Source organism: Polyodon spathula, chromosome 30, assembly GCF_017654505.1.
Source record: "Polyodon spathula isolate WHYD16114869_AA chromosome 30, ASM1765450v1, whole genome shotgun sequence".
Classification (NCBI taxonomy): domain Eukaryota; kingdom Metazoa; phylum Chordata; class Actinopteri; order Acipenseriformes; family Polyodontidae; genus Polyodon; species Polyodon spathula.
In genome coordinates, this window is record NC_054563.1 from 4698799 (window position 1) to 4711948 (window position 13150).

General features: G+C 38.2%; 2 protein-coding genes across 3 annotated transcripts in view; one reads left to right on the top strand and one right to left on the bottom strand.

Annotated features, from left to right (window-relative positions):
- The window catches only part of ddx10 (DEAD (Asp-Glu-Ala-Asp) box polypeptide 10), a 68544-nt gene extending 59559 nt beyond the window's left edge, over positions 1 to 8985 (bottom strand). Inside the window, exons 1-7 of the mRNA XM_041232596.1 lie at positions 8666 to 8985; positions 7877 to 7937; positions 7302 to 7432; positions 5304 to 5462; positions 4927 to 5047; positions 4579 to 4768; positions 1512 to 1638 (exon numbers count right to left, since the gene is read on the bottom strand). Of these exons, the coding sequence (XP_041088530.1) occupies positions 1512 to 1638; positions 4579 to 4768; positions 4927 to 5047; positions 5304 to 5462; positions 7302 to 7432; positions 7877 to 7937; positions 8666 to 8887 (1011 nt within the window). The 5' untranslated portion in view covers positions 8888 to 8985. The remainder of the gene's footprint in view (positions 1 to 1511; positions 1639 to 4578; positions 4769 to 4926; positions 5048 to 5303; positions 5463 to 7301; positions 7433 to 7876; positions 7938 to 8665) is intronic.
- Positions 8986 to 9826: 841 nt separating this feature from the next.
- Positions 9827 to 13150, top strand: part of LOC121302797 (protein O-glucosyltransferase 3-like) — a 33206-nt gene continuing 29882 nt past the window's right edge. Inside the window, exon 1 of one of the 2 annotated variants that reach the window (XM_041233027.1) lies at positions 9827 to 11174. In XM_041233027.1, the coding sequence (XP_041088961.1) occupies positions 11056 to 11174 (119 nt within the window). In that variant the 5' untranslated portion in view covers positions 9827 to 11055. The remainder of the gene's footprint in view (positions 11175 to 13150) is intronic. The other variant, XM_041233026.1, reaches the window with a different exon arrangement.

Sequence of the window (13150 nt, forward strand, 5' to 3'; positions counted from 1 at the left end):
TTTTAACTTAGGAAGAGTTCAGAAATCAATATTTGGTGGAATAACCCTGATTTTCAATCACAGCTTTCATGCATCTTGGCATGCTCTCCACCAGTCACATTGATGTTGGGTGACTTTATGCCACTCCTTCCGCAAAAATTCAAGCAGCTTGGCTTTGCTTGATGGCTTGTGACCATCCATCTTCCTCTTGATCACATTCCAGAGGTTTTCAATGGGGTTCAGGTCTGGAGATTGGGCTGGCCATGACAGGGTCTTGATCTGGTGGTCCTCCATCCACACCTTGATTGACCTGGCTGTGTGGCATGGAGCACTGTCCTGCTGGAAAAACCAATCCTCAGAGTTGGGGAGCAGAGCAGTTGTCCGAGGAGAAGGAAGCAAGTTTTCTTCCAGGACAACCTTGTACTTGGCTTGATTCATGCGTCCTTCACAAAGACAAATCTGCCCGATTCCAGCCTTGCTGAAGCACCCCCAGATCATCACCGATCCTCCACCACATTTCACACTGGGTGCGAGACACTGTGGCTTGTAGGCCTCTCCAGGTCTCCGCCTAACCATTAGACGACCAGGTGTTGGGCAAAGCTGAAATTTGGACTCATCAGAGAAGATGACCTTACTCCAGTCCTCTACGGTCCAATCCTTATGGTCTTTTGCAAACCTCAGCCTGGCTCTTCTTTGCTTCTCATTGATGAAGGGTTTTTTTCTAGCTTTGCACGACTTCAGCCCTGCCCCTAGAAGCCTGTTTCGAACCGTCCTCACCGTGCACTTCACCCCAGCTGCTGTTTGCCATTCTTTTTGTAGGTCACTTGATGTCATCCTACGGCTGCTGAGTGACAGTCGAATGAGTTGGTGGTCATCCCGGTCAGTGGAGAGTTGTTTTCGCCCTCTGCCTGTCTGTAGCTTTGTTGTCCCCAATGTGTGCTGCTCGACCTTATTCTTATGAACTGCCATCTTTGAAATTTTAAGGATGGAAGCAACCCGACGCTCACTGTATCCCTCTGCCAGTAAAGCCAGAATTGAACCCTTCTTTTCCTCACTCAAAACTTTCCTTTTCAACTCTTTGGGCATGGTCAATAGTTATTTTTTGATTCCAATTACTTTTGAGGTACTACTAGCACTGTTTTGCCATCCAGCTGGTCCTATTGCAAGAGGATAGTGATGACCACAGGAGTGGTTTTTATACTTTTCCTCGTTCAGGTGATCCCCTAATCAGTACCTCATTCAGTAGAATGAGGTGTGCCTGTGTTGGAATTCAACAGACACTGGAATGGAATGGCTGTCATACATGTAGAGATGCTGATTTAAGAAAAATTTGCAGTGGTCTCTTAATTTTTTCGATAGATAGATAGATAGATAGATAGATAGATAGATAGATAGATAGATAGATAGATAGATAGATAGATAGATAGATAGATAGATAGATAGATAGATAGATAGATAGATAGATCTTTTTTTAAATATATACAACAGCAGTACATAGCATATGAACCCTAAACAGGTTAAACACCACCAACCTCTTTGCAGCTTGAAAAAAACACAATGACCTTCCTGTTCAGATGGCTCTTCATGAACGAGAATAGCATGTTGACTTTCTGGTGCAGCTCACAGACAACATAGTTCTGCTCCAGCGTTGCAGGGGTGCTGATGAGGAAATACAAATAGTGGAAGACGGGCTTAGATTACGTAAAAATAAAATTATGCAAAAAAATAATAAATTCTATCTGTTTTATAAAGCTATTCACGGGAGGACAATGATGTAGCCTTACCCCCTTTTGATGCCCTAGTCTGCAATTAATCTAAAAGCACAGGTAGAAGCTGTCTTGCTGAAAGGGAGCAGAAAAATGGAGAAGCAATATAATCCTGCCCTTTGAAATGTAATGTATATGCACTGATTTTTTTTTTTTTTTTATTTGTGTTGTGTAACCATAATTTAGGAGGCAGTGTGGTTCAGTGGTTAAAGTCCTGGGTTTGTAACCAGTAATTTTCTGAAAAGCAACTGACCCTGGAGATAGCACACTGCTTTTTAGAATGCAAAGCACAGTGGACCAGAAGGATCTAAAGCACATTAGGAGATAATAAATAACAAAACTGTGATGCTTCAAGGGGGCCTAGGACTCTAAGGAGAGATGTAACAGGCCATAAGATAAAAGTCCAGATTTAACTGGCTGGATTGCTTGCACACAACACTAGATTTTATACACAGGACAGCACTCACACTGCACACAGACTCAGAAACAGGCATAAATCAGCTGAGTGTAGTTTCAGGTGACTGGCCCACGGCCAGGACTGCGGAGGGGAAACCCAATCTGGGCTTTGCTATAACAATGTAATGTACCTTTTGTTCACTGAATCTTTCTTTGAATCCGAGAATGATTCCATGCATATATTAAAATAAACCTGACATTTCTTAAAGAAATGGAGTCTGTGCAGTTTCTTAAACATCGATACTTTTTAAATGGCATTGCACTACATTAAAATAAAATATATTATTTTTATTATTATTATTATTATTATTATTATTACAGATAGTACCAACACTAACACAAACTAAAAGTTCCTGGTAAATTCAGAATGTGAATTGCTCAAAGTTAGCTTGAACATAAATGTCCTGAATGACCCAACAAGCCAAGGGTACAAGGCTAGGAAGGTCACATGACCACAGAATGCCAGTCTCCTGCCTAATTAGCTTCTGTGCCTGCTGTTGTGGTGGCACAGAGCGTTAATAAAGAAGCACAGTAAATCCAAACAGGATTATCAGGAGAAACCCTGTCGGCAGTAACCATGTTCAAGAGACCAGGACATCAAGGCAACTGTCAGGATTCAGGTTCCTCAGGGGGTTAGAAAAGCAGGAATAATTTCAGCCAAATGGAACTAAAGTAACACCACTCAAGCCCTGCAATACTTTTAATGATAATCTCCGACTCGAGAGGGGTTTAGGCTGACAAGGCGCAGCAGTAAGAGCTTTAAACACCAAAAAACACATTGAACAAATTGCCCAGTGGGGCTCAGGAGCCAAGTTATAAAAGGGTATTAGAATTTATTAACAAACAAATGCACTTCATGATCGGGACAGATTCTTAAAAGAATTGCTCCACAATTTCCCTGGTGATAGCATGAATTTATATTGGGTCAGACATTCAAGAAATTGTAACGCTTAAAAGGGAGATTACATTTGGTGGCATACTATGACTACATCACTACATGCAGAGCGACGGTGTATTTCATTTAAAACATCTATGATGTATACAAGTCCACTGAAAAAGAGAAATAGCAGCTTGAGTTTTCATTTACCTATTTCATGATGCTATGTATGGAACAATTCAGTAAGGAATATGCATCATTCTGTTCCCTGTTCTTAACTCCCACTAAAATTACGCTCACACTGGGTACTTGAATTACTGCTTCTAATAAAAGGGAAATCTAAAATATGCAATCTGAAAGCTGTCTCTTCCGTGTCTAAGTTAGACCACACACAATCTAAATCTATTACTTGTCCATAAGTGAAGACAGTCAAAAAGATTGCTTCTAAATGAGCTTTTTAAAAATGCAAGCTTGATAAAGCAGCTTTCTCCGAGAGCCGACAGAGCTGGCGTTTATAAATCCCAAACCCGAAAAGTGATTTCAATACATAGTGAACAGTCTATCTTCACTTTAATCAGATGGCTGTGTGCCAGGCATGAATTATGAGAGGCTGCAAGCTTTGCACTGAAGCTGCTGAGAAGTAAATATAGTCCTGCTTCACTGCTTCTCCTTGTTCTCCTGCAGGGTATTTTGAAAGATATACAAGCCTTTCATTCCTCAATTTATGAGAGGTGAAAAACGAGGTCAAGCATTGTTTCTGCAAAGTGATCAAACATTTGCCTGTCAAACAGCTATTAGTATGGGTTATATTAAAAAAAAAAATAATAATAATATTTTTTTTTTAATTAATTAAATAAAATGCAATTCAACTAACATTTTGAAGCTGATCCAAAGGGAAGTGGAATTTCTGCACATTGCATCAAACATTTAACACAATTCATTAATATTATTATGTAACCCCTATTTTTATTTTATTTTTTTTTAACTTGCAATATCACAGAAAGCAGAATAACCTTACTGTCACGTGAATTAGAAAAGCAGACAGTGAAATATTAGCACAACCTCAGGGACAGTTACCTGTACCCACTTTAAATGGATGAAACTTCCAGGACGGCATGACTGCTGCTCAAGCTTTTGTCAGCGCATAGGTTAATTCCTTTAAACAAGACATAATTAGGAGCAGTGACAGGGAATAAGGTGTCAAAGTGTTCTGTGCTGCATGGACTAGCACTATATATATATATGTACCAGTTTTTTCTTGAAAGCAGAATGTCAGTGAGCTTCTGGCCCCTTAAAACAAAAGCCACCCCTGCTAGTGTCCACTTCACCTCCCTTGACTATATGACTCCCACACCCAGGGACACCTATAGCTTTCCTATAAAAGGCTGGTTCCCTCCTAACAGAAGGTTGCAGTACTGTGCTTTGAGAACCACTCTAGGAGAGAGCCCTCAAAAATAGATTCCAAATAAATTAGGGCTGAAAGTATAGATGCATCGGTACCTGAACTTAGCTTTCTCGTGCACCCAGACATACTCGGGATCTTTGAGACTCAGTCTGGCCAGGTCCTTCACAGACTTGGTCTGCGTAGCTGAGAAGAGCAGGGTCTGACGAGTCTTGGGCAGGTTCTCCACAATGGCATTTACAGTGTCTGCAAAACCCATGTCCAGAATTCGATCTGCTTCATCCAGAACTGCAAGGAGATACAAGGTTCTGTATAAAACACACTGCACTACATATCCCCCATCAAGAGAACAGAACATTTTCATCTCTTGCAACTAAATAATACAAGAATTATTATCATCATCATCATCATTATTATTATTATTTATAAAACTGCTATTCTCTTACCCAAAATATGCAGGTTTGAAGCGTGGAAGGACATTGTTTCATCCATGTGCTGCAAGAGGCGTCCCGGAGTGCAAATGATAATGTTGGTGCGATGAATCCTTTCCGTCTCGGATTTCAAATCCTGAATCGAAACAGTCAAAAGCAATGTCAAAATAAATTAAACTGCAACATATTTTCATCTGCTGTCTTTACTAAATAGAGCACCATGAAAAAGGGGTGCAATCCCAGTTTGGGGCAGCAAGTGCTGGCAGCCCACAGAAAATGAGCTGCCTCCAGAAATAACAGAAGAGCAATAAAGCCTTGACAATACAAAATTCAACTCTACTGAAGCAAATGCTTGACATGAGAAACTACGTTCACAAAACCTGCACACAAACCTTTCCTCCTATGATTAAGCCAGCTGAAAACTCGTGGTTCTTCCCCACTTTTCGCAGCACCTCAAAGGTTTGATAAGCCAGTTCTCTGGTGGGTGAAATGATCAGTGCGCCTAATCCATCATCCGCTGTCCACTGTTGGCGAAACAAGCACTCCAAAACCTGTCGGATTAAAAAAGAAATAAATCAAAAAGAAATAAATAAAAACACATATCACCGGAAATGTCAAGCGCTTTACTAAACTATAGCTGGAACAAGAAATATTACATTAATCAAACTGGACAAGCTCAGCAGAAAACCTGGGCTTGAAATATAATGTACAGCAGGGGTACTCAACCCTGGCCCTCGAGATCCAATCCAGCCCAGGTTTTTACTCCAGGCAGGTTCTGATGTAGTTAAATGAAGTTGCTAAGAGGAAATTAACTAATTTAAAACTTGGTTGGAATAAAGACCGGGGGGGGCATATTACAGAATCTTATCTCAGAGTTAGGACGTCCTACGTGTCAGTTTTGGGGAATTTGTATTGCAGAAGGATTCCTAACTCCTTTTTGCTATCTTAAGTTAAGATAGGAAATAGTGTATTACAGAACGTTGCTAGCTTGTTCTTTTCTTAAGTGTTTTTCCTAACATTTAGGGTAAGGTGGAACCTGTCCAATCTTAGATTTGAAAAAGAAAATCTATAGCTTGTAATGGCAATTCATTTATTTTGAGTAAAATGAAATAAAGAATACATGTATATATCTGTAAATTACAGATCTAAACAGTGTAATTAGTGGACATATTTATTTTTAAATATAAGGTAGCCTAATTTAAAAATATTGCCTGCCCAAACACGTGATCAGACACTTTGAAATGCAACATAGAGAAGCAAGCTGGTTAAAATGTATTCATTTATTTGTGTAGCTACGTTCTTATTTACTTATTTTATTTTTATTATACACAGTAAGCCTGCCTTCGGTAGACGTACCATGAATCCTTCCTTACTGCTCAGCCCTTCAGAAAGGTTAGCCTAAGTAGCTACCGTAAGAAGAATCTATTGTGTGCCTCACCAGCATTACCTTTTTTTTTCTGTATGATACAGTTGGTTTATAACTCTTTTTAAGATGTTTATTACTGTGGTGATATTGTGATTCAAGCTTCATCTAGCTTGCTATCAGTACACGTGTTCTCATCGGGGAATGCATAATTAAAACAACGCAATGACAAACTCCCTATAAATGTATTTTGTGTATTCCCCCACCCGGCTTTATTACCTGCTGAAACAAAGCTGTACAAAACTCAAACTCGTGGAAGAATACTGTAAACGTGGACCCTTTAGCATTACATAGCCTACTCAGTTTTAATGTTTTAATTGTAACATTTCTGCTTTTTGACAGTTTATAAATAATATCACTGGTAGTCTGTATAGCAGAAGCCCTTATTAGATTAGATTAACAAGTAGAAAAATTATTCTTATTTTATTATTGATGTTTGTTGAGGTAGTTTGTGTTTCCAAGGGATGAGGAACCAATCATAAAATATATTATTTTTTCTCTTTGGTGACGATGAAAGATAAGATAGGAAAGCAAGTTAGGAAATTATTCTGTAATATGCCCCCTGGACTGGAACCGATTTCAAGGGCCAGAGTGATGTACTACTGATGTACAATAGAGAAAATGTACTGTCTAAAACATAAGATTATTTCAGAATCTATATAAAACAGCAGACCAGACATTGTAAATTCACCAAGAATGTCCTCCTGGACAGCAACTAATAACACAGTTCTCATTTTTCAAATCTAACGCCAAGCTCAATTATGACGTGTGTGATGTCATCAGCTGGCAACAGGATGATGTCACAAAGGTTCATATGACAAATACAAAGGCATGTCAGCTAAAGATTTTTTTTCATGTAAAGTGTTTTTAAAATGGGACAATAAGATATGGAAACATACCAGTGATGCTAAACATACCAGTGACTGTAACCCCAGAGTTACTGGTTAAAGTTATGTGGGCTACTTACAGGTATCAGAAAGGCCAGAGTTTTGCCAGATCCTGTCTTCGCTGCTCCCAAGACATCTTTCCCTTGCAACGCCAAACCTATCGTCTGCTTCTGAATTTCAGTGGGCAGACGATACTGTGCCTCCCACAATCCTATATTATAAAACAGAATGTGTTACATTGATAACCTTAATTAGATAAGTGTGAAATGTAATTAGTGTTTACACACAATTGCAAACAAGTAACTGGTTATCAAGTTTTGGGATAGGCTGCTCTCTAGTGGTCACCTATGTATATATAAAGTTTTTAATTATTTTGAATAATAGTACATTGATAAAACTTTTTTTTTTTAAAGTATAATCTAATGATTTTAATAGGACTGCAATGGGACTGAATAAAACCATATATACATGTTTTCTGTGGGACTAAATATACATACAATTTACTTTCAATCAGCACATAATGTACATGTACAACATATTGTAATAATGAAAAACTTCAGAAAGCTGTAAACATACAATCTGCAGTGTTCTATATGATAGACTGTTCAACTTTGTAGTCAGACAACTCCAGTACTGCTGTTGTCAGTCTACATACCTTTCAAAGTTTTCTTTGACAAGGGAAAATCTGAAAATTTCACTGCCTCATTTGGGTTGATCTGCAATGAAAAAATAAAACATAAATAATAACACGCATAAGAATCAGGACCTGTAATATCATAAACGTCTGGTTCTTTCACTTTTTTACAGCTGTTGTATAGAAAGAGCTCTGGAAAGGCAGATTCTGCCTACATGACACTACATGTTACAACATAACAGAGAAATACTATTCATTCAACATACTTGCTTTTGAATTTGGTATACGGCCAGTGCATCTAGTTCTTTGTAGTCTGGGCATCATAAACACAAGCCCCTTGTCTCAAATGTGAGTCGCTTTGTTACTGTGCTAAAAATTATCACATAAAAAGTAATCCACTCTAGAAGAGATACTTGTCTTGAAACGAGCGTGGAAAGCACGGTTTGGCATGGGTGTCCAAACATGTCACACCACTCCAGGCAAAGATTGTATTCCAAACTAATGATTCTGGTTCTATCATTCTAGGGTCTGTGCTGTCTTAAGTAGATTAGGTGTAACTAACACGTTTCATATACCTTTGCATTCAATAAAACAGTTATACAGCTGAGACCAGTAAGCGACTATATTATTGGTTATAAAGTGAACTCCTAAAATTGAACAGACCAAACACTAAATCAAAACATCTAAGCATGCTGTATCTGTTCTGTTAGCTGTCTCTAGGATGCCGTTGATTAACGTTGTATTTTCCACGTGTTGATCAGTTAGAAAGCGGTCAGTGAAGCTTCATCGTGTAAACTGGTGCTCGCCTACCTCCTGGTACCGTTTCACCAGTTTGCTGATCGTCTCCCTCTCAATCTGCCACTCTGGTTTCTTACTCCGTCTTTTCTCTTGCTTGACCCTAATTTTCTTCTTGTTGTATTTTTTCTTCCATCTCTCAAAATTTTTGACGGGGTCGTCAGTGTCTCTGGGGTTACGTCCACGTTTTTTGGGTTTCGGCCCACCCGGTGTCTTTCCCCCACTTACTCCAGTCATGTTTTGGGGATGCTGCCCCTGCTAAATCCCGCAGCGTGGAAACTCCACTTCCACTGGACGAAAACCAGAAACGAGACTGCAATGCTGTTCGTCGCAGAAATGTGTCGTCACTCAGTCGCCTTACAGCTTTATTTAAACCCGTGTGAAGTCAAACTATAGATAAACTCCATTTAAAAGCTATACTGCAGTATTTAGTTTACAAAATACAAATATAATTGAAAATAATTTGATTGGCAATATAAATCTGTTAATATTATTGGCAAAATAACATGCACAAAACTGCATTTTTAAAGTAGAAACCAACTTTCATTTCCTTGAAGAAATCAAATGCTATATCATTGCTCTGAGTAAACTGCAGTTAAAAAACTGTAGTACTTATGATTTATTTAATTCTTAAAATCCGTTTTTATAAATGATTATAATTGTTCTTAATTTTTCTGTGTAAATGCATGTTCTGTATGTCTGGGCTTTTTTTCCATTAAAATAAATTAATAAATAAACCTGTGTAAAGTACATGACGGAAAGTGAGACCACCAGGTGGCGCAGTTGTGCACACAATTGTAGTATTACAAACATCGTTGAGTTGAAAAAGCCGCAAATGAGAACTGAGATGATTTTTTTTCCCAAATGAAAGGTTCAAGGTTGCCCACCTATACCGTAGTTACATGCGTTTTGTAGATATCCACTAGATTTCAGACCAGCACAAGAAGATAACAATTCACTGAAATATTGTCTATGGCCATGAATATGTGGTTATTTTTCTTGTTTTATTACATAACACAGACAGCAATGTTAAAAAATAATGATAAATATATAAAAACAGCAACATAATTTGCAACAGACCAGAGCTAGGCTTTACCAGCTATGCGTAAGTTCACTATAGTTTATAACTAAGCACTCTCTTCAGTTGCACCATAACTTAAGACAACTTTGGGGACATTACAGTTATAAAGATACAGATTTGAAAGATAATATACGGAAGTCCATTTCGAACTGGATAAACCTGGCGTGTGTGATTTATTGCGATATATGATGCAATACCAGAAGACACTCATAATTTCCGCGTCATGTTCACGAATACCAGCTGATCATAGTTTTGTCAGTAGTAGTTTTGAACAGTTGTATAGATCTGTCAGTTTTCAAACCCGTAGCATCGCATTTGCGTCGCTTCTGGTGTGTATGGTCGTGTCGCTGCGTGTCTCGTAGCCAATTTAAAAATCGCTTCGCGTCTGGAGACCTTTGCGCTTTAACTAAGCTAAATAAGAGCTTACCGTATGCACAGCTGGTGCAACCCAGCCCTGAGTACTACTAGCACGAGTAGCTACTAATGGCTCTAACCTTCCATGCTGTAAAAATAGTAGTACCGTGCAAAAATGTAAAAAAACACATATAGTTTTCTGAACGGTACTATAGTTTGTGTTTGTTTGTTTAATTGTTTTTGATTGAATTGGTTAAATTTGTTCTAAGGAATACTAGACTGTGGGAAGTTCATTGAACGCGTTTCCATGGAAAGCGTACAGAAATAGAAAGGTGCATCTTGGCAGCAGTACAAACAGGTCATTTAAACATACGGGCATTCGTTTCCTCAGGTAATTGAAATGCAGGGCTGGTGCCTCACGAGAAAATGGCTACTTTTTTAAAACATTAATGTACGAAGTCAAGTAACTAATTAACCTTACTAGAAAACACATAACTTCCAACTACATGTTGACTAGTGTGCTGTGTTACCAAACTAGACTCTGTGTTGTCCTGTACGGAGACTACTCAAACGCACAGAAACCGAAGTGCAACCATATTCGGTATCAAATAATCCTGTACAAGGTAGAGTTAGCGTAGACGATCAAATTATATCTGACACCTTTGGGGTCTCAAATCGATACCCCGACTTTCTTATTATCTATAAAAACCTTACCCTCTCTAAGCCTCTGATTGGCCGCCAGCTGTTCAAAGCCACGCATAACTAAACAAATTAGACGTCAGTCATTCTGTAGCTTGGTCTGCCCCTATGCTGTACAGCCAAATCGTGTTGGCAATGTACAACATGAGAAAGGAATGGGGATTGTCTTGAATTGTTGAGTCTTTTTTTTTTGGCGGCTGTTTTTTTGGCAACTAAGTAAGGAAACAATGAGTTGGAGCGTAAAGGGTTAAGTACTGTTAAAAAAAAAAAAATGACTACAGAGACCGACAGCTTGGATGTTAGTTTTTTAAACGAAGAAGAAGCTGACAAGATCCTTGGAGTATTAGTAAGAGACGAGGAATTGAAAAAGGCTGAAAAGGAACGAATCAGGTCAGTCACTTTGCTTATCTTGTGTTTGAATATAAAAATAACTGTTAACCTTTTTAAAAAATAATAATAATAATGACAGTGTGTAATGTGTTTTGTTGGTGTGTTACTGAAGGTTTTGTGTTAGTTCAATAGTACGTAACCGGTACTCTTTGTATTTATGACAGAACCTTCAAGTTTTACACTTGTTTTTAGAAACTGTAAATGTCAGTGCTTTATCACTACAGGCATAAGATGCATGCAGCCCGGTACAGCATGTAGTGACCCTACTGCTTGATAGCTTCTCAGGTCCTGAGCAAACAAATCGACGCTTGGCTTGATGCCAGGAATACTATTTGGTCTGTTTAGCGTATCGATCATCAACTACTAAACTGATTTGTGTTCAGCAAACATAAGACACAAATGTAATTCTTCAGTTTTAACATACGATTAGACATGCGGTAAATGGAAACTCGTGTTAGCAGTGGTAATATAGACATTTTACAAATTCGTCGACGTTTTCGAAAATGAAAGCAGATAATGATGTGCACATTGACCTCTTACAGTCCAGTGCACAGCAGTCTTAATTACTCTGCGGTTACTTGGGTAGATAGTGCCTGGTCACGTTATGCGTGGTCAGTGGATTTTAATTTCACCGTTTATTGTTCAGGAATGATATACTGTAAAACTATGAGTATATAAGCACGATAGACTGCAAACGTATTGATTAAATTTACCAGTGGAAATTTCATTGGTTTTTTTTTTTTTTGTTTTGTTTTGTTTTGTTTTGTTTTGTTTTTCCGAATATATTTATGTCAACCTGGCTGGGCTTACTGTCTTTTTTATTATAATTTTTTTCTCACTGTTTTCCATTTTGCTCTTGCTTTCGGTCTGTTTTGAAGTGCAAACAACTTAGTGCACACGTTATTGGTCAGTTGCATGTAATAATACATCCATAGGAAATTAGTAAAACTAAACTAAACTCTTGTTTCGCTACAACGGAGGATTGTATTTAAATCGAAATAACTGAAAAGAATATGCAGCTTTTTCTTAATTTGTATTCAATTATATCCCTAAAGCAACCCTTATTAAAGTTTATCAGTAGCATTTGAATATTTCCCATGGTTATACTACAGTATGCATTTACCAATGCCTTGTTTTACTGGACCGCTTTACAGTGTACTAGCTGGAAATATGTTAACAGTCTGGAAGTGACAGCCTTCATACCGTATTTCACACCTCCCATAAAAATGCCACACTCCAAGGTAAAACTCAGTAAATCATATAGGCTGTATTAAGAAATATTCTGTGGGGAGAAAGTCAATTGGTGCTCATATTGACCAGTTGTAATCCAAAATTGGAACTGTAGTGAATCCAGGATTTAAAATATATTTCAAGTGGCTAAGGAGGATGCCTTTCTAAAATGTTTTAAAGGAGGTGGTGGTGAGATATTTATTTGATAATTTGGTAAAGGAGATCACCTTTTGTAGATGAGCCTTGTTCTGTTTCTCCTTTCCTTTGATTTTGTAATGTGTCTGATTGCTTCATAAAAGTTCACAAACGTAAAAGTATAACAAGGTGTAAGAAAACACAAAGCACGGTAAAACACAGGTAAACACTGGTTGGGTTTGCATGCACACGAATATGGACTCTGCAGTCATGACTGTGTGACGTTGTCACGCGAAAACACAGTGAAACAGCAAAAGGACGTACTTTGGTCAGCGTGACTTTAAGCCAGGGTCAATCGCTTTCTCACAATAAAAATATTTGTAAAAACCCATGTAAACCGGAGCAGGAATCGTGCTTGTGGCTCACGAGATTTCAGCAGTCATCCCATTCTTCTGACTTAATCTCACGTAATCTCCATGAGAAAGGCATATAAAACATACAGACTCACACACGCAAATATAAATGCTAAGTAGTAAAACTTGTACTTAGTATAAATTATATTTTATAGCTGTAATTGTGTGTATGTGTGTTGGAAAGGTAACCGACAAACA